The sequence below is a fragment of the Scyliorhinus canicula genome, chromosome 17 (genome assembly GCF_902713615.1).
Source record: "Scyliorhinus canicula chromosome 17, sScyCan1.1, whole genome shotgun sequence".
Lineage (NCBI taxonomy): Eukaryota > Metazoa > Chordata > Chondrichthyes > Carcharhiniformes > Scyliorhinidae > Scyliorhinus > Scyliorhinus canicula.
In genome coordinates this window covers 114,119,053-114,143,058 of record NC_052162.1, presented here as the reverse complement: position 1 = coordinate 114,143,058, position 24,006 = coordinate 114,119,053, and the positions used below count along the sequence as shown (strand labels likewise).

At 47.1% G+C, this 24,006-nt stretch overlaps 2 protein-coding genes across 2 annotated transcripts in view; one reads left to right on the top strand and one right to left on the bottom strand.

The window, feature by feature from the left end:
• Positions 1-2,667, bottom strand: part of LOC119952145 (zinc finger protein 721-like) — a 33,024-nt gene extending 30,357 nt beyond the window's left edge. Inside the window, exon 1 of the mRNA XM_038775734.1 lies at positions 900-2,667. Within this exon, the coding sequence (XP_038631662.1) occupies positions 900-2,329 (1,430 nt within the window). The 5' untranslated portion in view covers positions 2,330-2,667. The remainder of the gene's footprint in view (positions 1-899) is intronic.
• A 14,421-nt stretch (positions 2,668-17,088) lies between these two features.
• Positions 17,089-18,341, top strand: LOC119952207 (zinc finger protein 239-like). Its single transcript, XM_038775839.1, has one exon. The coding sequence runs from the start codon at positions 17,278-17,280 to the stop codon at positions 18,049-18,051; it is 774 nt and encodes a 257-aa protein (XP_038631767.1). The 5' UTR covers positions 17,089-17,277; the 3' UTR covers positions 18,052-18,341.
• Positions 18,342-24,006: the final 5,665 nt, after the last annotated feature.

Here is a 24,006-nt window from a genome sequence, read left to right as displayed (position 1 = left end):
CGAGGAAGGAGAGCTTCCATGAGGATAGGCAACGATATCCACAAGGTATAGTTATTTCACAAGTGGGGTGCACCACAACAGATATCGGTTCATGGCGATCTTGGGTCTATTTTTCATCCAGGGGGGCCTGTTGTGGGAAAATATCGGGGCCCATGTTTTTCTATATATATATTTATTCACATGTCCATTCACATCTCCGTTTAATCACAGGATAAATGTACAAACGCACAAAGGCAAGTCATACCTCACTAGAAAATAGGACGGGTTAATTCAGACATCCTGGCAGGCAGCAATCAACACAGGCCATCTACACCCACAATGGCAAAAGTCTGAAAAACCCATTTGAATTAGCAAAACAATCAGGGAAACTGCACGGAGACAGACAGACTGCTCAGAAATCCATAAAGATGGTTATCTCCGGATGAACATAGATGGGAGGCTGTTAACACCACATCACAGTTAGAACAACCCTTTGAAATGCTAAATAGGGGCCAGAAATTGTCCGGAGATGCAATTATCAGGTCTGTTTATAACAATTCTGTAGCTAATGTGATTATACGAACCATCCAGTATTCAATAAACAAATCAATGTTAATATTAAGTTTACATATGTCCAACTATCTGTAGTCAGTAAAAACAAGTAACATATCAATAAGACATCGGACAGTACAATGTACAATGGGGGAGAGGCACAGACCTCGTTGGGATCTGCCGCATTCAGGCCCAAGCCTTGTAGTCCACATACATGTGAAACAAAGACCTTCCTTAAAGTCACCACAATCTCCAGGACTCAACGTTAATTCCCTCCAACACCAACTGTCAGAATGAGCAAAATGCCGTCCTGGATGTAACTGAAGCAGAAAACGGTAACAGCAACACAATCCAACCCCTGGAATCACTTGTGAAGTTGTTCGTGTCTGAGTAAGAGCCAGGAAACAGAGAATTCCTTCCCACACACAGAGCAGGTGAACGGCCTCTTCCAAAAGTGAACTTGCTGGTGTCTCTGCAGGGTGGATGAGTATCTGAATCCTTTCCCACACATGGAGCAGATGAATTGCTTCTCCCCAGTGTGAGCCCGCTGGTGTTTCTTCAGGCTGGATAATTGAATAAATCCCTTCCCACACTTAGAGCAGCTGAACGGACTCTTCCCAGTGTGAACTCGTTGGTGTCTCTGCAGTTTGATTGATTCACTGAATCCCTTCCCACACTGAGAGCAGCTGAACGGCCTTTCCCCAGTGTGAACTCGCTGGTGTGTCTGCAGGTTGGATAACTGAGTGAATCTCTTCTCACACTGAGAGCAGGTGAACGGCTTCTCCCCAGTGTGAATTCGCTGGTGTGTCTGCAGGCTGGAGGAATGACTGAATCCCTTCCCACACTGAGAGCAGGTGAACGGTTTCTCCCCAGTGTGAACACGCTGGTGTTTCTTCAGGCTGGATAACTCAGTGAATCCCTTCCCACACTGAGAGCAGGTGAACGGCCTTTCCCCAGTGTGAACTCGCTGGTGTGTCTGCAGGTTGAATAACAAAGTGAATCCCTTCCCACACTGAGAGCAGGTGAACGGCTTCTCCCCAGTATGAACTCGCTGGTGTGTCCGCAGGTTGGAGGAATCACTGAATCCCTTCCCACACTGGGAGCAGGTGAATGGTTTCTCCCCAGTGTGAACTCGCAGGTGTTTCTTCAGGCTGGATAACTCAGTGAATCCCTTCTCACACTGAGAGCAGGTGGAACGGCTTCTCCCCAGTGTGAATTCGATGGTGTGTCCGCAGTGTGACTGAATCTCTGAATCCCTTCCCACACTGAGAGCAGCTGAACGGCCTTTCCCCCAGTGTGAACTTGCTGGGTGTGTCCGCAGGTTGGATAACTGAGTGAATCTCTTTTTCACACTGAGAGCAGGTGAATGGCCTCTCCCCAGTGTGAACTCGCTGGTGTATCTGCAGGTTGGAGGAATCACCGAATCCCTTCCACACTGAGAGCAGGTGAACGGTTGCTCCCCAGTGTGAATTCGCTGGTGTTTCTTCAGGCCGGACAACTGAACGAATCGCTTCTCACACACAGAGCAGGTGAATGGCCTCTCCCCAGTGTGAACTCGCTGGTGTGTCTGCAGGTTGGAGGAATCACCGAATCCCTTCCCACACTGAGAGCAGGTGAACGGTTTCTCCCCAGTGTGAATTCGCTGGTGTGTTTTCAGGCCATATAACTGAACAAATTCCTTCCCACAACATGAAGCAGCGAACGGCCTCTCCCCAGTGTGAACGCATTGATGACGCTCCAGCTTCGATCGGGCACTGAATCTCTTCCCACAATCCCCACATTTCCACGGTTTCTGCATGTTTTGGGTCTCCTTGTGTCACTCCAGGTTGGACAATTGAAACCTTACCCACACACAGAACACGTGTACAGTCCCTCCCCGCTGTGAATGGTGCAATGTTTTTTTCAGGCTGTGTAACTGGTTGAAGCTCTTTCCACAGTCAGTGCTCTGGAACACTCTCACCTGCTTGTGTGTCCCAAGGAATCAAGTGATTCTGTCAGATCAAGACGTGACATTTGAGATTTCTGTCTGTAATTCCTCCTCTTCTAATATCCTGGAAAAACAATTTACAAAAGTCATCACTGTCAGTACAGGATAGAAATTCAGAACAGACAATTCTAGTTTCTCTGGAACATTCTTTCCTCTCTTATTCCCCAGAAGGTGTAAATCTCCATCCCACACACTCTCCCTCCATTCTCACTCTGCTGTATCTAATATTCACCCTCCCAATTCTCCTGAAGGTGCTGATTCAGGCTGATTGACCGATCCCTGCTCACTGCTTCCTGGCCGATATTAATTTACTGTCTCCTTAAACGTCAGCCACCTCCTGGGGAAACCAGAACCTTTCATTGTTTGAGAGCCTGAATCAGCCAATAGGAATCATTCTGCTCTGCGATGACGTCTCTGCATTGCAGTGCGCAGGCTCGGCGCAGGAGCCCCGCTGGGTCCCCACTCATTGTTGTGCCTCCTCGAGACAACGTTTCCAGGCAACCGGCTGACGTCTCCGGGCAGGGCGAGAAGACTCTCGCCCACCACCCTTCCCCCGCCGGGGCAAGCGACTGCGCATGTCCATGGGAGAGGGGGGGACTGAGCATGTGCGAGGGTGTGCCCACCACCTGACCGTCCAGCATTGGTGTTGACCAATGGAAAGAGCTGGACGACCGGAAGGACTCTGGTCCTGCAGCCAATGAGAGTGATTGTAGATTGAGCTTCACGTAGACTGAAACCTCCTCCTGTCTCCAACATCTGAGTAAAACACTGTATTTTCTCCCCCTTTCCATTTATTTTCTCATTCTCACCTTCAATTGGTCACTTGCAGCAACTGAAGGGAAACGAAGTGAATCCAGGGAGGGTGCAGACTCTGGAAAGCTTGGCCCAGGTCTCTCTCTCTCTCTCTCGTCCGTTGCTCCTTCAGCTTGACGCATTTATTTGTCTGTCCAAAATGATAGTCTCTTTCCTCATGTTCACAATTAAAGTGCTGGTTTCCCCAGGAGATGGCTGACATTTAAGGTGACAGTAAATTAATATTGGACAAAGATAATAATCATAATAATAATCTTTATTATTGTCACAAGTAGGCTTACATTATCACTGTAAGTTACTGTGGAAAGCCCCTAGTCGCCACAGTTCGGTGCCTGTTCGGGTACACTGAAGGAGAATTCAGAATGTCCAATTCACCCAACAAGCACGTCTTTCGGGACTGGTGAGAGGAATCCGGAGCACCCGGAGGAAACCCACACAGACATGGCGAGAAAGTGCAGACTCCACACAGACAGTGACCCAAGCTGGGAATCAAACCTGGGACCCTGGCGCTGAGAAGCACAGTGCTAAACACTGTGCTACTGTGCCACCCTGTATGATATGTCTAGTGTTGTTATATGGTGTACATTCGACATATTATTCAGGGTTCTGTAATAAAGCACATTTATTGTTATTTCCAGCTGTTTAATATAGTATAATAACTCCGTTATATATTTCCAATCATTGTTCCATCAGGTGGTTGTTAGACTCTGGCTTTCTCTTCTACAGGGACCAGTGTAGGGCGAGGGTCAGTGAATATTTTTACGGATGAGTTGGATAGATTTGTGATTGAAGAAGGTTATGGGGAACAGGTGGGAAAATGGAAAGAAAGCTGAGATGAGGAGGGATTTCTTCACTCGAGGATGTTGTGAAGCTTTGGAATTCTATACCCCAGAGGACTGTGGAGCCTCCATCAGCAAGTATTCCCAAGACAAAAATTGATAGGTTTCTGTTATAACCTGCCTGCTTACCATTGGCTGGGGACTAATGACAATCCCACAATCCTGTGGGAGTATGAGCTTCCCCAATGAGGGGGGCGGAGAAATCATTAGCAGACTCCCTGCATAAATAGAGCTGGCCAATTTGGAACCAGGGAGAGAGAGGAGTGAGCAGCAAGGGAAGTTGCTGCTGCTGCTGCTGCTGCTGCTGTTGTTGTTGTGTATATATATGTTATTGTAAATAAATTTTATTTCTTTGTATCCTGAAAACTCGTGCTGGATTCTTAATGGCCCTCACAAAAGTTTCTATATATTGAAGATATCAAAGAATATGGGGGATAGTGTGGGAAAATGGTGCTGAGGTAGATCGGTCAATGATCTCATTGAATGGTTGAGCAGGCTCGATGGGCCGAATGGCTGACTGCAACTCCGATTTGTTATGGTTTCTGTGTCCAGGACAGGAGCATGGATCTGTTAATCAGCCTGAATCAGCACCTTCAGGAGAATTGGGAGGGTGAATATTAGATACAGCAGAGTGAGAATGGAGGGAGAGTGTGTGGGATGGAGATTTACAGCTTTTGGGGAATGAGAGAGGAAAGAATGTTCCATTGTAAGTAGCGTTGTCTGTTCTGAATTTCGATCTTATGCTGACTGCAATGTCTTTTCCAAACAGTTTTACAGGATATTAGAAGAGGAGGAATTACAGACAGTTATCTCAAACATGTCTCGGTCTCACAGACTCACTCAATACATCGGGTCCTAAATGTCATTGGTCTTTGAATCCAGAAGGAGAATGTTTTACCGATCTGTTGACTTCAAAAGATTTTAACCATCAGTGTGACTGGAAAAGCACCGAGACACACACACACCCGAATGAGAGTGTTCCAGAGCACTGACGGTGGAAAGAGCTTTAACCAGTTATGCAGCCTGAAAAACATCACACCATTCACAGCAGGGAGAGACCGTACATGTGTTCTGTGTGTGGACGAGGCTTCAACTGATCGGAAAACCTGGAGAGACACAAGGAGTAACAAAACATGAAGAAGCCTTGGAAATGTGGGGACTGTGGGAAGGGATACAGAGTCCCATCTGTGCTGGAAACTCATCGACACATTCTCACTGGGGAGAGGCCGTTCACCTGCTCTGTGTGTGGGAAGGGATTCACTCATTTAGTCTGTCTGCAGTCACACCAGCGAGTTCGCACGAGGGAAACACTGTTCACTTGCTCTGTGTGGGAAAGGATTCAGTGATTCATCCAACCACCAGAGACACCAGCGAGTTCACACTGGGGTGAAGCCATTCACCTGCCCTTAGTGTGGGAAGGGATTTACTCAGTCATGCAACTTACAGATACACCAGCGAGTTCACACTGGGGAGAGGCCGTTCACCTGCCCTCAGTGTTGGAAGGGATTCATGTGATTATCCAGCCTGCAGTCACACCAGCGAATTCATACTGGGGAGAAGCGGTTCACCTGTGTTCAGTGTGGGAAGGGATTCAGTGATTCACCCACCCTGCAGACACATCAGCGAGTTCATACTGGGGAGAGGCCGTTCACCTGCTCTCACTGTGGGAAGGGATTCCCTGTTATCCAACCTGCAGAAGCATCAGCGAGTTCACACTGGGGAAAGGCCGCTCAGCTGCTCTCAGTGTGGGAAGGGATTCACTCCCTGCTGAGACACCAACAAGTTCACAAGTGATTACGGAGGCTGGATTCTGCTGTTCTTGTTTCTGCTTCAATTACAGCCAGGACGGCATTTGTTTCATTCTGACAGTTTCGGACATGAACTTCAAATTGCTAAAGGGCTGGTAGCAATGCTAAGCTTCCTTCTCAATGGTGCAGTAGTTTCTCTGGCACAGACATAATATATATTTTTAAAGTATGCCACCAACCTCTCTATTCCTGACTCACCATCCTGTAGTAACACTGCCCCTGCACCCAGGTCCCTAGTACCTGTGGCTATTCCAAAGGGTTTCGAAAAATCAGGTTTGCTTACCAGCACGACCCTCAGTTTTACAAACGCTGTTTGGCATCTGCTAAACATACCATTTTTGCTTGTTTCCACAATACATTTGTCAAAAATACCGCTGTGGTACTGAAGTCAAATACAAACTTTCTATAGAACCAGCACATGCCTAGGAACCTCATAATCTCCCGTTTTGTTTTGGGAATGGGGAAATCTAGTAACATCCTTACCTTGGCTCTTCTGGGCACCACTCACCCCTGTCCCACTACTTGCCCCAGCTTTGGCAAACTGGCTTTTGGCCAAAGTGATGACTAAATCGGCCAACTGCAGTTGTTTAAATGACCCCTCAAAGTGTCCTACATGCTCCTTCTGTGTGTCACTGTAAACTACCACGTTGTCCAAATAGACTACGCAGTTAGGCACGGGAGCAGTCACTTGGTACATCAGTCGCTGAAGTATAATTGGTGTGTTTTTAAATCAAAATGGCAATACTTTACACTGATATACTCCCCTTGGAGTCACAAAGGCAGATATCTCTTTAACCCTTGGGAGGTTTAAGGAACCTGCCAATAGCCCTTTAACAGGTTGATTTTTGAAAGGAGTGAGGCACTGCCTATCCTATCAATACAGTCCTCCAACCTGGGAATCGGATACAAATCCATTTCGTTGGTGGCATTTGTCTTCCACTAGTCTGTCCAGAACCGGTTGTCCCATCCGGCTTAGGTACAAACATGGCCGGCGACCATCAGCTATTCTACTCGGCTCAATTAAATGATTCTCCAACATGTGTTGGATTTCCGCTTCTATCTGAGCTGCTTTCTGTGGGTTCAGTCGATATGGATGGTGTTTTATTGTCACCCACACCTCCATCATGTTCAGTTAATGTAGTGCACCCCCCGTGTGTCCCGACCAATCTTCCTGTGTAGGATCCTTATGAGACCTTTGTGTTGCTCTCCTAAGTCTGCCACCTCAGTATCTAACTGTTCTGGTATTAGCGTATTTGTTAGTTGTACCACAGGAGGGTCGTTCTATCCCTCTAGAATGGAATCCTATATGTGGGCCCCACACTTCAGGAAAGATGTGAAGTTCACAGAGAGGGTGCAGAGGAGATTTATGAGAATGGCAGCAGGGATGAGGGATTTCAGTGAGTTGGAGAGACTGCAGCACCTGAATTTGTTCTTTTCAATCATAGATTCATTAGAATGGAGAAGGAGGCCATTCAGCCCATCGAATGTGATATGGGGAAGAAAGTGTTAATATGATTGGGATGCGTTGTAAAGTGGGTTATATTTATGAAAGCTGTGTCTCTCACTGTATTTTCCACCAGAACCATTAACCTGCACATCTGCCACTTGTTTTTTCATTCATGAGATGTGGGCATCGCTGGCTGAGCCGCATTTGTTGCCCATCCCTAATTGCCCTTGAACTGAGTGGCTGCAGTTAAGAGGCAACTACATTGCTGTGGGTCTGAAGTCCCAAGTAGGCCAAACTAGGTCAGCATGGCAGATTTCCTTCTCTTTTTAAAAAAAAATAATTTTTATTCAAATTTTCACAAAAAAGAAAACAATAACAGAAAATTCTAAGAACAATAAAAAACAGAACCCCCCCTCCCCCCGCCGTAAATACAAAAGAGAAGAAATTAACACCCGTCATTGGCAAAAAACAGACATTCAACCCAAAACAAAAACAAAAGAGACAACCCCCTCCCCCCCCCCCCCCCACCGGGTTGCTGCTGCTGCTGACCTTTTATTTTTACCGTTCTGCCAGGAGATCTAGGAATGGTTGCCATCTCCTGAACAACTCCTGCACTGATCCCCCCTTAGGGCAAAGTTCACCCTCTCCAATTTAATAAACCCCACCATATCATTGACCACGCTTGGGGGCCTCGCATCCTTCCACTGAAGAAGAATCCTCCGCCGGGCTACTAGGGATGTAAAGGCCAGAATGCTGGCCTCTTTCGCCTCCTGCACTCCCGGCTCCACTGCAACCCCAAATATTGCGAGTCCGCAGACTGGATTGACCCTGGATCCTACCACCCTCGATACCGTCCTTGCTACACCCTTCCAAAATTACCCCAGCGCTGGGCATGCCCAGAACATGTGGACATGGTTTGCTGGGTTCCCTGAGCACCTAATACACCTGTCCTCGGTCCCAAAAAAACGGCTCATCCTTGTCCCGGTCATATGAGCCCTATGCAGTACCTTAAACTGTATGAGGCTAAGCCTCGCACACAAAGAGGAGGAGTTCACCCTTTCTAGGGCATCCGCCCACGTCCCCTCCTCAATCTCCTCATCCAGCTCCTCCTCCCATTTATCTTTCAGCTCCTCCACCGAGGCCTCGTCTACCTCCTGCATCACCTGGTACACTTCCGAGATCCTCCCCTCTCCAACCCATACCCCCGAGAGCACCCTGTCCTGGACCCCACGCGGCAGCAGCAGGGGGAACCCCGCCACCTGCCGCCTGACAAACGCCGTTACTTACATGTACCTAAAGGTGTTCCCCGGGGGGAGCCTGAACTTCCCTTCCAGTTCACCCAGGCTCGCAAACTTCCCTTCTATGAACAGGTCCCCCAGCCTCCTGACACCTGCCCTGTGCCAACTCAGGAACCCACCATCAATTCTCCCCGGCACAAACCAGTGGTTCCCCCATATTGGGGACCCCATCGAGGCCCCCACCTCCCCCCTGTGCCGCCTCCATTGCCCCCAAATCTTGAGGGTAGCTGCCACCACCGGGCTCGTGGTATACCTCGTCGGAGGGAGCGGCAGCGGCGCCGTTGCAAGCGCTTCCAGGCTCGTACCCACACAGGATGCCATCTCCAGCCTCTTCCATGCCGCCCCCTCCCCGTCCATTACCCACTTGCACCATCGCTCCGTTGGCAGCCCAATAATACCCACAGAGGTTGGGCAACGCCAGCCCCCCCCCCCCCCCCCCCCCATCCCTGCCCCGCTCCAAGAACACCCGTCTCCCCTTGGAGTCCCGTGTGCCCACACAAACCCCGTAATGCTCCTGTTAACCCGCCTGAAAAAGGCATTCAAAATAAGGATGGGGAGGCACTGGAACAGGAACAGAAACCTCGGGAGCACCATAGATTTCCTTCTCTAAAGGACATTCGTGAACCAGATGGATCTTTACAACAATTAACAATTCCTTCATGGTCATCGATGACTTTTAATTCCAAATTTCAAATGAATTCAAATTTCACCATCTGCCGAACCTGGATTCCCACTGCATTACCCTGGGTCTCTGGAACTACTGTTTCCAAAATGTTTTGAGAGGGTGAAGTTCCTGTAGCTGATCAGCCTGAGCTGTTTCGCGTTGTCAGCTGACTAGCTGCAATTGTACTGTGTATAAATGTGTGTTCTTGTAACTACTCCTTGAGATGCTTGAGTTCACTGAAGCATTCCCCTGCATGTTTGTAATAAAGATTCAGCCAGCATTATCACATCGATGGATCAGCACCGAAGAGATCCAACTGGATGGAATTTTTCAGGCCAAGGCGAGGCTAGTGTCTCGGGGAATTGAAGAACCCTTAGGAGATAAAGAGGTCAGAGTGGACTCGCCCACAGTGGGGAAGGTCATTCTGAAATTTCTTTGGCCCTTTCGGGATGTTTTCTCGGGAATGTGAGCCAAGAAACATAAAAGCTGTGTTTGTGCTGGGGGATCGTCTCAAGGGGGCAGTGTTTCTGCAACCTCCTAAAAATGTGCCAGATGTAAAAGGAAGACTTTGGAAGTTAAATAAGTTTGTCGATGTTTTGAACGATGTTTCAGAGTGTATGGTACTTCTCAGATCAGTTTTGTTGAAGTCGGGTTAACTCTAGCTGAAGGCAGAAGCTGCCGTGCTTTATTGGTACCATGGCAGGAAACTCTCAGGCATCTTTATGATGCATGTTGATGGCTGCCTATGTGGTGGTACTAGTGAGTTCCAAAACAATGTTACTGACAGGATCATAGATCATAGAATTTACAGTGCAGAAGGAGGCCATTTGGCCCATTGAGTCTGCACCGGCTCCTGGAAAGAGCACCCCACCCAAAGTTAACACCTCCACCCTATCCCAGTAACCCCACCCAACACTAAGGGCAATTTTGGACACTAAGGGCAATTTATCATGTCCAATCCACCTAACTTGCACACCTTTGGACTGTGGGAGGAAACCGGAGCACCCGGAGGAAACCCACGCACACACGGGGAGGATGTGCAAACTCCGCACAGACAGTGACCCAAGCCGGAATCGAACCTGGGACCCTGGAGCTATGAAGCGATTGTGCTATCCGCAATGCTTCCGTGCTGCCCACTTTTTAAGATGTGGAGATGCCGGCGTTACCTGAAGAAGGAGCCGTGCTCCGAAAGCTCGTGTTTGAAACAAACCTGTTGGACTTTAACCTGGTGTTGTAAGACTTCGCACTTTTTAAGAGGCAATCACATTGTGGGTCTGGAGTCACTTGTAGAGACTAGACATCAGAACAACATTTAAGATTTGGAGTCAGACTTCTGGGACCTTTAAGTAAATTGGATTGGAAATCAGACAGTGTGTCACAGTCAATGGGGCCGGGGCCTCACAGAAAGATGAAGATGTTTCCAAAGCTGGGACTGAGCAGCTGCAAAGTTGAATTGGCCAATTGGATTGGCTGGGCCCACAGGCAAGGCCGGACTCAAGTTTTGATGTCTTCGAGCTGAGTTCTGTAATGAAACGTCCAAAGGTCGAGGACATTTAACGGGTGAAGAAAACATTAAAAAATACAAGATGAAGAAATGTGTGCTGAAATTTCCACCTTTGGGTGAGCTGAAGAATATAAAATGGATTGTTTTTAGTGATGCCTCTCACTGGTAAGAGCCTGTCTCAGTGTCTGTACACTGAGTGATGTTTAAACATCTCTTTCAGCAGAACAGACAAACATTTCTCATTCTAGACTCAAAGGTTGATGATGTTCAGCTTCGATGAATCGAGTGACTCTCACATCTTGACGTGATATTTGGTGAGAAATTTCTGTCTGTAAATCCTCCCCTTCTAATATCCTGTAAAAGGAGTTTACAAAAGCCATCACTGTTAGTGCAGGATACCCAAATGGAATGTGAAATTCGATCCTATTGTAAGATCTGGGTTTGGCTCCAATCTCAATTGTAATCCTCAAATCAATTACACGTCAGAATTTGTTGTGAAAGTTCCCTGAAAGGAACCTGCAGCTCCTGACTAGTTACAGACCATTCTGGGTACAAGAATGTTGTCACAGAATTTATTAAATTAATTATACAAAATCACAATAATTAACAAAGTCAGTGGATCAGTCAGTTCACTCTGGATCGCCAACTCTCGACTTCCGGGTCACTGTGGTGATGTCTCTTGTTCTGTTGACTGAAGTCTATCCTCTTACTTCATGTTGTGTTGTGTACCGAGCTCCAGAGAATTGTAGCTCATTAACCCTTTCCAGCAATTACCTCTACGCTTGATCGGGAGTAGCCTGTGGTTCTGATTGGCCCAAGAAGCCCATGATCAGTCCCTGATTGGTTAAATGGGGCACGATCAATGTCTGATTGGTCTCTAAAGGATATCGGTGACCTTGCTGATGTGTGATGTCACTTTCTCATTGTAATGTCACTTCCTCATGATTAATATTCGTCAGGCTCACCGTCCTAACTGATACCATAGAACCACTGAATCCTTACAGTGCTGAAAGAGGACATTCAGCCCATCAAGTCTCCACCGACCATCTAAAAGAACACCCTATCTAGGCCCACTCCCCACCCTATCCCCATAACCCCACCTAACCTGCACATCTTTGGACTGTTGGAGGAAACTGGAGCACCCGGAAAAAACCCATGCAGACACAGGGACAATGTGCAAACTTATCACAGACAGTAACACAAGCCAGACTTGAACCTGGGTCCCTGGTGCTGTAAAGAGGCTGTGCTAACCATTATGCCATCAGAGCACTGACTGAGAAAACATCGCACAATGGGGAAAGACTATACCCATGTTTTGTGTGTTGTTATGGGCCAGGGTTTAGAGAACACCAAAGTATATCATAGAGTTCGCCTGACCTACACCTTTTATTAGATTCTGGTTATGAGGAGCACAAGGGCCCACTTTCCAGGTGTTATGCAACGAAGATCTTTAAACAAAACAATGTTTATTCTATGAATTCAGTTTACATTTTATAAACTCACAGTAAACATCTTATCAACTACCAAAACAAATACTGCCCCAAAGATAGAGTACTCTATAGGCAACCCTTAATAACTTTCCTAACAACATCCATAAGCCAAACACCCTTTTTTCCGACAAAACTGTAGGTTTGAATTCCTTACAGAAAACAGGTATTACTTTGAAGTTATCAAGTGGTCTGGAGACATTCTTTAGCATGCAGAGAGACTAAAACGACACCTTCTTTGTTTGAATGCAACTCCCAACTGAAAACAAAACCAAAAAACTCAGAGCCACAAAACAGCTACCTGCTCAAAACGAAAGTAAAAGACAGAATCACAGCCCAGCTCCACCCACACAGTGACATCACTGCAGCCATTTGATAAAATTCACTTTTCTTAAAGGTACCCTCACATGACAGTGTGGACGTGGCTTCAGTGAATTGCTCACCTTGAGAGATACAAAGAGACACAACATGAAGAAACCATGGAAATGTTGGGACTGTGGGAAGGGATTCAGATTCCGTGTGTTGGAAATTCATCAATGCATTCACACTGAGGAGAGGTCGTTCACCCGCTCTCAATTTGGAAAGGGATTCACTGAAGATTTATCTGGGTGATTCTCACAGAAGGAACTGTTAAGGTATGAGGGCCAAGGTGTCTGTCGTAGATTGGGAACTTGCAATAAAGGTATGATGATGGACAGGCAATCGCAACCATTTAAGGAATCATTACATATTATCATCAAATATAGATTCCTTTAAGGGACGAAAATCCAACAGGAAAAGTGATGCAACCGTGACTAACAAGAATTTAAAAAAAAAAATTTAGATTACCCAATTATTTTTTCCAATTAAGGGGCAATTTAGCGTGGCCAATCCACCTACTCTGTACATTTTTGGGTTGTGGGGGCGAAACCCACGCAGACACGGGGAGAATGTGCAAACTCCACACAGACAGTGACCCAGAGCCGGGATCGAACCTGGGACCTCAGCGCCGTGAGGCGGTTGTGCTAACCACTAGGCCACCGTGCTGCCCCCTGACAAGAAAAATTAAAGATTCCATTAGATCAAAGGAAGAAGTTCATAAAGTGGCCAAAATAGTAGTAATGCCCAGCGTGAACATGTTGGTGCGTCAGCAGGATGGATGACAGAGTGAATCTCTTCCCACACACACCAAGCATATAAATGGCCTCTCCACCAGTGTGAACTTGCTGATGTATCCGCAGGGTAGACGTTTCACTGAATCCCTTCCCACACTGAGAGCAGCACCGATGAGATTCCAGCTCTGATGGACATCTGCATCCCTTCCCATAGTCCCCACATTTCCACCGCTTCCCCATGTATTTGGTCTCCTTCTGTCTCTCCAGGTTGGACAATCAGTTGAAGGCTCATCCACACACAGAACAACCACTATGAATGGTGTGGTTTTTTTCAGGCTGTGTAACTGGTTAAAGCTCTTTCCACAGTTAGTGCTCTGGAACACTCTCACTCGGGTGTGTGTGTGTCTCAGTGCTTTTCCAGTCACTTTGATGTTTAAAATCTTTTGAAGCCAACAGATCGGGCAAACACTTCTCCTTCTAGATTCAAAGAATTGAGTGTCAGACAGAGAAGTGACATTTGGGATTTCTGTCTGTAATTCCTCACCGTCTAATATCCTGGAACAATTTACAAAAGTCATCCAGTCAGTACATGACAGAAATACATAAACAGCCAATTCTAGTGTCTATGGAACATTTTTCCTCACTCATTCCCCAAAATCTGTAACTCTCCTTCCCACACACGCTCCCTCCATTCTCACTCTGCTGTATCTAATATTCACCCTCCCAATTCTCTTGAAGGTGCTGATTCAGGCTGATTGACAGATCCCTGCTCACTGCTTCCTGTCCTGGACACAGAGATCATAACAAATAGGAACTGCAGCCAGCCATTTGGTCCATCGAACCTGCTCAACCATTCAATGAGATCATTAGCCGATCTCCCTCAGAACTACTTTCCCACACTATCCCCCATATCCCTACCTATCTTCACAACCAATCAATCTGTGCCTTGATAACTGAGGCTTCACAGTCCTCTGGGGTAAAGAATTCCAAAGCTTAATCACATCATTGAATGAAGAAAAGCAAATTCCTACAGATCCTGGAATCTGAAACGAAAGAGAAAATGCTGAAAAATCTCAGCAAGTCTAGCAGCATCTGTAGGGAGAGAAAAGAGCTAATGTTTTGAGTCCGATGACTCTTTGTCAAAGCTGGCAAAGACAATTGAGTGAAGAAATCACTCATCTTAGCTTTCTCTCCATTTTCCTACCTGTTCCCCATAACGCTTCGCTCACATGTCAATCAGAAATCTGTCCAACTTTTCCTTGAATATATTCAGTGACCCCCCAGATTCCACTGGTCCCTTTGGAAGAGAAATCCAGAGATGAACAACCCTCTGAGGGAAGAGATGACTGGAAATATATAACATAGCTACAGCACAATATTACACAACTGGAAATAATAATGACTGTACTTTATTACAGAACCATAAATAATATATCTAATCTGTACCATCTAACACTTTTTTAAAATTAAGTTACGTGATGTCGGTGTCATTGGTTAGGCAAGCACATATTGCCCATTCCTAGTTCCCTTCAGAAAGTAGTGGTGAGTTGCCTTCCTAAACCACTGCAGTCCTTGAGTGTAGGTACACTCACTGTGTTGTTAGGGAGGGAGTTCCGGGCTGTTGCCCCAGCGACATTAAAGGATGGCGATATACTTCCAAATCAGATCTCGACATATCTCTGTTCGATGTTAATTGACTGTCCCCTTAAATGTCAGCCATCTCCTGGGGAAACGAGCCATTTAATTGTGGACATTGGGAAATAGGCCATCATTTTAGCCAGACAAATAAATGTGTCAAGCTGAGGGGGCAAAGGATGTCAATGTCTTTAAGAGAGAGAGAGACCTGGGCCAAGCTTTCCAGAGTCTGCACCCTCCCTGGATTCACTTCCTTTCCCTTCAGTTGCTGCAAGTAACCAATTGAAGGTCAGAATGAGAAAATAAATGGAAAGGGGGAGAAAAGCAAGTGTTTTACTCACAGATGGTGGAGACAGGAGGAAGTTTCAATCATTGTGAAGCTCCATCTTCATTCACTCAAAGTCCTCGCCATGATTGACTGCAGGACCAGCGTCTTCCGGTCCTCCCATTGGGCAAGACCTCAGCAGGAAGGTCAAGGGGTGGGTCCTCCTTGCACATGCGCAGCTTCCCCTCTCCTTTGGACATGCGCAGTCTCGAGCGGGGATAAAGGGAAATCACCGAGTGGCTTCTCGCTCTGGCCAGAGCGTCAGCCGGTTGCCTGGAAACCTTATCTCGAGCAGGTGTCAAGGGCGGCGACCCCGTGTCCGTGCGCCGGGCCTGCGCAGGTGACCCCGAAGAAGTCACCGCGAAACAGTGGTTCCTATTGGCTGATTCCGGCAGGGCTATCCTGTGACGTCACAAATCGGAAGTAGGACAATGAGTAACAGTTTAAAAGTTCCTCCTCTGGCAACATTTGGGAGGAATCAATGTTTCCCTTTTCCATTTCTTTTCTCATTCTGGGAGGATATTGGTGACTTGCAGCAACTGAAGGGAAAATAGGTGAATCCAGTCTGTATATTTTTAGTCCAGTAATATAGACATATGTCTGGCAGCCTGCAAGAAGATTTTCAGCTCTGTGTCCATGAAAGGAAGCAGTGAGCATGGATCTGTCAATCAGCACCTTCAGGAGAATTGGGACGATTAATATTAGAGACAGCAGAGTGAGAATGGAGAGAGAGTGTGTGGGATGGAGACTTACAGCTTTGGGGAATGAGAGAGGAAAATTGTTCCATAGAAACTAACATTTTTCTCAGTTTCTTTTCTGTACTGACAGTGATGACTTTTGTAAATCCATTTTACAGGATACTGGTAAGGGAGAATTTCAGACTGAAATCTCAAACCAGATGTCACATCAAGATCTGACAGTCACGCAATTTTTGCATGGTGAATATTATCCACCTTTGAAAGAAATCGCAAATGTCACGTCTGGGATCTGTCAGAGTCACTCGATTCCTTGGGACCTGAATTATCGGCCTTTGAATCTGGAAGGAGAAATGTTTGTCTGATCTGTCAGCTTCAAAGATTTTAAACATCAGTGTGACTGGAAAAGCACCGAGACACACACACACACACCCGAGTGAGAGTGTTGCAGAACACAAACTTTGAGGGGGGCACGGTAGCACAGTGGTTAGCACGGTTGCTTCACAACTCCAGGGTCCCAGGTTTGATTCCTGGCTTGGGTCACTATCTGTACGGAGTCTGCATGTTCTCCCCGTGTCTGCGTGGGTTTCCTCCGGGTGCTCCGGTTTCCTCCCACAGCCCAAAGATGTGCAAGTTAGGTGGATTGGCCATACTAAATACAGGGGCTGGTTTAGCAAACTGGGCTAAATCACTGGCTTTAGGGGCCTCACGGTAGCATGGTGGTTAGCATCAATGCTTCACAGCTCCAGGGTCCCAGGTTCGATTCCCGGCTGGGTCACTGTCTGTGTGGAGTCTGCACGTCCTCCCCGTGTGTGCGTGGGTTTCCTCCGGGTGCTCCGGTTTCCTCCCACAGTCCAAAAGATGTGCGGGTTAGGTGGATTGGCCATGCTAAATTGCCCGTAGTGTAAGGTTAATGGGGGGGATTGTTGGGTTACGGGTATACGGGTTACGTGGGTTTAAGTAGGGTGATCATTGCTCGGCACAACATCGAGGGCCGAAGGGCCTGTTCTGTGCTGTACTGTTCTATGTTCTATGTTCTAAAAGAACTTTAAACAGTCTGAAAAACATTGCACCATTCACAGTGGGAAGCGACTGTACCAGTCTTGTGTGTGTGGAGAAGGCTTAAACCGATCATCAAATTTGGAGAGGCATGGACATCTGCACCATGGAGAAACCTTGGAAATGTGGAGACTGTGGGAAGGGATTCAATTTCCCGTCAAAGCTGGAAATCCATCAACGCAGTCACACTGGGGAGAGGCCATTCAACTGCTCTCAATGTGGGAAGGGATTTCGTCAGTTATCCCACCTGCTGACACACCAGCGTGTTCACACTGGGGAGAAGCCGTTCACTTGCTCGGAGTGTGGAAAGGGATTCAGTGACATATCCACCCTGCAGCGACACCAGCGAGTCCACACTGGGGAGAGACCGTTCATCTGCTCTGAGTGTGGGAAGAGATTCATTCAGTCATCCCACCTACTGGAACACCAACGGGTTCACACTGGGGAAAGGCCGTTCACTTGCTCTGTGTGTGGAAAGGGATTCAGTAATTCATCTCACATGCTGACACATCAGCGAGTTCACACCGGGGAGAGGTCATTCACTTGCACTGTTTGTGGGAAAGCATTCTCTCGGTTATTCCACTTGCTGACACATCAGCGCGTTCACAGTGGGGAAAAGCCATTCACCTGCTCTCAGTGTGGGAGGGGATTCAGTGATTCATCCAATCTGCTGACACACCGACGAGTTCACACTGAGGAGAGACCATTCATCTGCTCCATGTGTGGAAAGCGTTTCAATCATTCAACAACTATGATGAGACACCAGCGAGTTCACACCGGTGAGAGACCGTTCCCCTGCTCCATGTGTGGGAAGAGATTCACTCTGTTATGTAACCTGCAGAGACACCAGCACATTCACGAGTGATGACAGGGGTGGATTCTGTTGTTATTGCTGCTGTTAATCACATCTAGTACTGAACTATGTTCATTCTGACACTTGGTGCAGTGGGAGGGTCGCAGGGTTTCTTTCTGCTGGACTGGCCGGTCTCATGACTTTGCTTCCTGTAGGCTGATGCTCTTTGAGCCTGGGAGAGCACATTTCCACTGAAATGATCCACAGAAGCTGATGAAGGACATTTATTTTATCCTGGATAATAAATAGTGTTGTTCCCACCACTACAGGTAGATCTAAAATAAATACATTTGTCTCTGTTCCATTGAGTCTACAGCACAGGGCCAGGTCAGTCGGCTCAATTGGTCTCTGTCAGTATTAATGCTCCACATGAGCCAAAGCCCACCCCTTTCCATCTCCCCCATCATAGAACATAGAACATAGAACGATACAGCGCAGTACAGGCCCTTCGGCCCTCGATGTTGCACGACATGGAAAAAATCTAAAGGCCATCTAACCTACACTATGCCTTTATCATCCATATGCTTATCCAATAAATTTTTAAATGCCCTCAATGTTGGCGTTTTCACTACTGTTGCAGGTAGGGCATTCCACGGCCTCACCACTCTTTGCGTAAAAAACCCACCTCTGACCTCTGTCCTATATCTATTACCCCTCAATTTAAGGCTATGTCCCCTCGTGCTAGCCACCTCCATCCGCGGGAGAAGGCTCTCGCTGTCCACCCTATCTAACCCTCTGATCATTTTGTATGCCTCTATTAAGTCACCTCTTAACCTTCTTCTCTCTAACGAAAACAACCTCAAGTCCATCAGCCTTTCCTCATAAGATTTTCCCTCCATACCAGGCAACATCCTGGTAAATCTCCTCTGCACCCGTTCCAAAGCTTCCACATCCTTCCTATAATGAGGCGACCAGAACTGTACGCAATACTCCAAATGCGGCCGTACTAGAGTTTTGTACAACTGCAACATGACCTCATGGCTCCGGAACTCAATCCCTCTACCAATAAAGGCCAACACACCATAGGCCTTCTTCACAACCCTATCAACCTGGGTGGCAACTTTCAGGGATCTATGTACATGGACACCGAGATCCCTCTGCTCATCCACACTACCAAGAATTTTACCATTAGCCAAATAGTCCGCATTTCTGTTATTCTTTCCAAAGTGAATCACCTCACACTTCTCCACATTAAACTCCATTTGCCACCTCTCAGCCCAGCTCTGCAGCTTATCTATGTCCCTCTGTAACCTGCAACATCCTTCCGCACTGTCTACAACTCCACCGACTTTAGTGTCGTCTGCAAATTTACTCACCCATCCTTCTGCGCCCTCCTCTAGGTCATTTATAAAAATGACAAACAGCAACGGCCCCAGAACAGATCCTTGTGGTACGCCACTCGTAACTGAACTCCATTCTGAACATTTCCCATCAACTACCACTCTCTGTCTTCTTTCAACTAGCCAATTTCTGATCCACATCTCTAAATCACCCTCAATCCCCAGCCTCCGTATTTTCTGCAATAGCCGACCGTGGGGAACCTTATCAAACGCTTTACTGAAATCCATATACACCACATCAACTGCTCTACCGTCGTCTACCTGTTCAGTCACCTTCTCAAAGAACTCGATAAGGTTTGTGAGGCATGACCTACCCTTCACAAAACCATGCTGACTGTCCCTAATCATATTATTCCTATCTAGATGATTATAAATCGTATATTTTATAATCCTCTCCAAGACTTTACCCACCACAGACGTTAGGCTCACCGGCCTATAGTTACCGGGGTTATCTCTACTCCCCTTCTTGAACAAAGGGACCACATTTGCTATCCTCCAGTCCTCTGGCACTATTCCTGTAGCCAATGATGACCTAAAAATCAAAGCCAAAGGCTCAGCAATCTCTTCCCTGGCTTCCCAGAGAATCCTAGGATAAATCCCATCCGGCCCCGGGGACTTATCTATTTTCACCTTGTCCAGAATTGCCAACACTTCTTCCCTACGCACCTCAATGCCATCTATTCTAATAGCCTGGGTCTCAGCATTCTCCTCCACAATATTATCTTTTTCTTGAGTGAATACTGACGAAAAGTATTCATTTAGTATCTCGCTTATCTCCTCAGCCTCCACACACAACTTCCCACCACTGTCCTTGACTGGCCCTACTCTTACCCTAATCATTCTTTTATTCCTGACATACCTATAGAAAGCTTTTGGGTTTTCCTTGATCCTACCTGCCAAAGACTTCTCATGTCCCCTCCTTGCTCGTCTCAGCTCTCTCTTTAGATCCTTCCTCGCTTCCTTGTAACTATCAAGCGCCCCAACTGAAACTTCATGCCTCATCTTCACATAGGCCTCCTTCTTCCTCTTAACAAGAGATTCCACTTCTTTGGTAAACCACGGTTCCCTCGCTCGACCCCTTCCTCCCTGCCTGACTGGTACGTACTTATCAAGAACATGCAATAGCTGTTCCTTGAACAAGCTCCACATATCCAGTGTGCCCAACCCTTGCAGCCTACTTCCCCAACCAACACATCCTAAGTCATGTCTAATGGCATCATAATTGCCCTTCCCCCAGCTATAACTCTTGCCCTGCGGGGTATACTTATCCCTTTCCATCACTAACGTAAAGGTCACCGAATTGTGGTCACTGTTTCCAAAGTGTTCACCTACCTCCAGATCTAACACCTGGCCTGGTTCATTACCCAAAACCAAATCCAATGTGGCCTCGCCTCTTGTTGGCCTGTCAACATATTGTGTCAGGAAACCCTCCTGCACACATTGTACAAAGAATGACCCATCTAATGTACTAGAACTATATCTTTTCCAGTCAATATTTGGAAAGTTAAAGTCTCCCATAACAACTACCCTGTCACTTTCGCTCTTTTCCAGAATCATCTTCGCCATCCTTTCCTCTACATCCCTAGAACTATTAGGTGGCCTATAGAAAACTCCCAACAGGGTGACCTCTCCTTTCCTGTTTCTAACCTCAGCCCATACTACCTCAGAAGAAGAGTCCCCATCTAGCATCCTTTCCGCCACCGTAATACTGTCCTTGACTAGCAGCGCCACACCTCCCCCTCTTTTGCCCCCTTCTCTGAGCTTACTAAAACACCTAAACCCCGGAACCTGCAACAACCATTCCTGTCCCTGCTCTATCCATGTCTCTGAAATGGCCACAACATCGAAGTCCCAGGTACCAACCCATGCTGCCAGTTCCCCTACCTTATTTCGTATACTCCTGGCATTGAAGTAGACACACTTCAAACCACCTACCTGAACACTGGCTCCCTCCTGCGAAGTCAAATCTGTGCTCCTGACCTCTATACTCTCAATCTCCCGTACCCCAAAACTACAATCCAGGTTCCCATGCCCCTGCTGAATTAGTTTAAACCCCCCCAAAGAGCACTAACAAATCTCCCCCCCAAGATATTGGTGCCCCTCAGGTTCAGATGTAGACCATCCTGTCTATAGAGGTCCCGCCTTCCCCAGAAAGAGCCCCAGTTATCCAGAAATCTGAATCCCTCCCGCCTGCACCATCCCTGTAGCCACGTGTTTAATTTCTCTCTCTCCCTATTCCTCATCTCACTATCACGTGGCACGGGCAACAACCCAGAGATAACAACTCTGTTTGTTCTCGCTCTGAGCTTCCATCCTAGCTCCCTAAAGGCCTGCCTGACATCCTTGTCCCCTTTCCTACCTATGTCGTTAGTGCCAATGTGGACTACGACTTGGGGCTGCTCCCCCTCCCCCTTAAGGACCCGGAAAACACGATCCGAGACATCACGTACCCTTGCACCTGGGAGGCAACATACCAAACGTGAGTCTCTCTCGCTCCCACAAAATCTCCTATCTGTGCCCCTGACTATTGAGTCACCAATTACTAATGTTCTACTCCTTTCCCCCCTTCCCTTCTGAGCAACAGGGACAGACTCCGTGCCAGAGGCCCGTACCCCATGGCTTACCTGTGGTAAGTCGTCCCCCCCACAAGTATCCAAAACGGTATACTTGTTACTCAGGGGAATGACCACAGGGGGTCCCTGCACTGACTGCTTCTTCCCAGTCCCTCTTACAGTTACCCATCTATCTCCAGTCTTTGGTGTAACTACTTCCCTGAAGCTCCTATCTATGACCCCCTCTGCCTCCCGAATGATCCGAAGTTCATCCAGCTCAAGCTCCAGGTCCCTAACACGGTTTTTGAGGAGCTGGAGTTGGGTGCACTTCCCACAGATGAAATCAGCAGGGACACTGACGGCGTCCCTCACCTCAAACATTCTGCAGGAGGAGCATTGTACTGCCTTCCCTGACATCACCTCTAGATTTAAAAAAAAACAAGAAAAAGAAAAAGAAAGTAAGAGCTTACCTGATATTACCTCAAACCCTGCTCCCGCTGAAAGGTAAGCAAATTTAAAGGCACTCACTCACCTTTACGACAGGCCCCTGCTCCCGCTTCCCAACCACCGTGGGGTGGGGGGGTTGGTTAGAGGAGGAGGTAGGGTGGGAAACACTCACAAAGTGTTTCGGGTTTAACTGTCACTTGCCAACAGCCTCTCCACAAACCACCTTCAACTTAGGCTGACCGCACTGCACGTATGCAAATTTCCACAGAACAGCTGATCAGTAGCTCTGCTCTGCTGCCCTCTGCTGGATGATCATCATCTCCTTCTATTCCTTTCTCCCTCATGTCTGTATCTAGCTTCCCCTTCAATGTATTCATGCTGTTCACCTCAACCACTCACTGTGGGAATGAGTTCCACATTCTCACCACTCACTGGGTAAAGAGGTTTCTCATCAAATCCTATTGGATTATGGAACCCCTGAAAATGGGTCGAAAATACATGCAGCATTTGAAACAAAAGGGTGAATCGTCAGCACTGATAAAGGTTAATGTCCTGATAGACATTACAGCAACTTAGTCAAAAGGTGACGAAGGCTGACATCTAAATGTTGAAAAGCTGTTGACAAATCGGAATGGCAGGAAGCTGAGAAAAGGTGACAGGATTGTAATAATAATCTTTATTAGTTTTGCAAGTAGGCTCAAATTAACACTGCAATAAAGTTACTGTGAAAATCCCCTTGTCGCCTGTTCAGGAACACTGAGGGAGAATTCAGAATGTCCAAGTCACCTAATAAGTACATCTTTCAGGATTTGTGGGAGGAAACCAGAGCACCCGGAGGAAACCCATGCAGACATGGGGAGAACGTGCAGACTCCGCACAGACAGTGACCCAAGCCAGGAATCGAACAACAGTGCGTGCCACCCATATCGCTGCTATTAATGCTAATCGCTTATTGTCATGAGTAGGCTTCAATGAAGTTACTGTGAAAAGTCCCGAGTCGCCACATTCTGGCACCTGTTCGGGGAGGCTGGTACGGGAATTGAACCCGCGCTGCTGGCCTTGTTCTGCATTACAAACCAGCTGTGTAGCCTACTGTCCTAAACCAGCCCCTATTAAGGGTGGCGTTAGTTCAGTACTGAGAGATCACCTTAGCTTGAAAGATCAGGATGTGGATTCAGTTTGGGTCATGATAAGAAATATTAAACATGTGAGGTCTCTTGTGGGAATACTTAATGGCCCTTCTAAGAGTGGGTACACTGTAGGTAGAGTGTATAGGAAGTAATACATGAGGCCTGATGATTGTCGTACGTTTCTTTCAAGGGTGGTGTTAATCTACATAGAATCATAGAATTTACAGTGCAGAAGAAGGCCATTTGTCCCATTGAGTCTGCACCAGCCCTTAGAAAGAGCACCCTACCTATGCCCACACCTCCACCCTATCCATACACCTCCACCCTAACCCCGTAACCCAACCTGACCTTTTTTGGACACTATGGGCAATTTAGCATGGCCAATTGACCTACCCTGCACGTCTTTGGACATACATGGGAGAATCTGATTCGCAAAACTTATCTGGAAAATGGGTTCACAGAGTCTTTCTGGAAAGTAGTGACATAGTGGTATTGTCG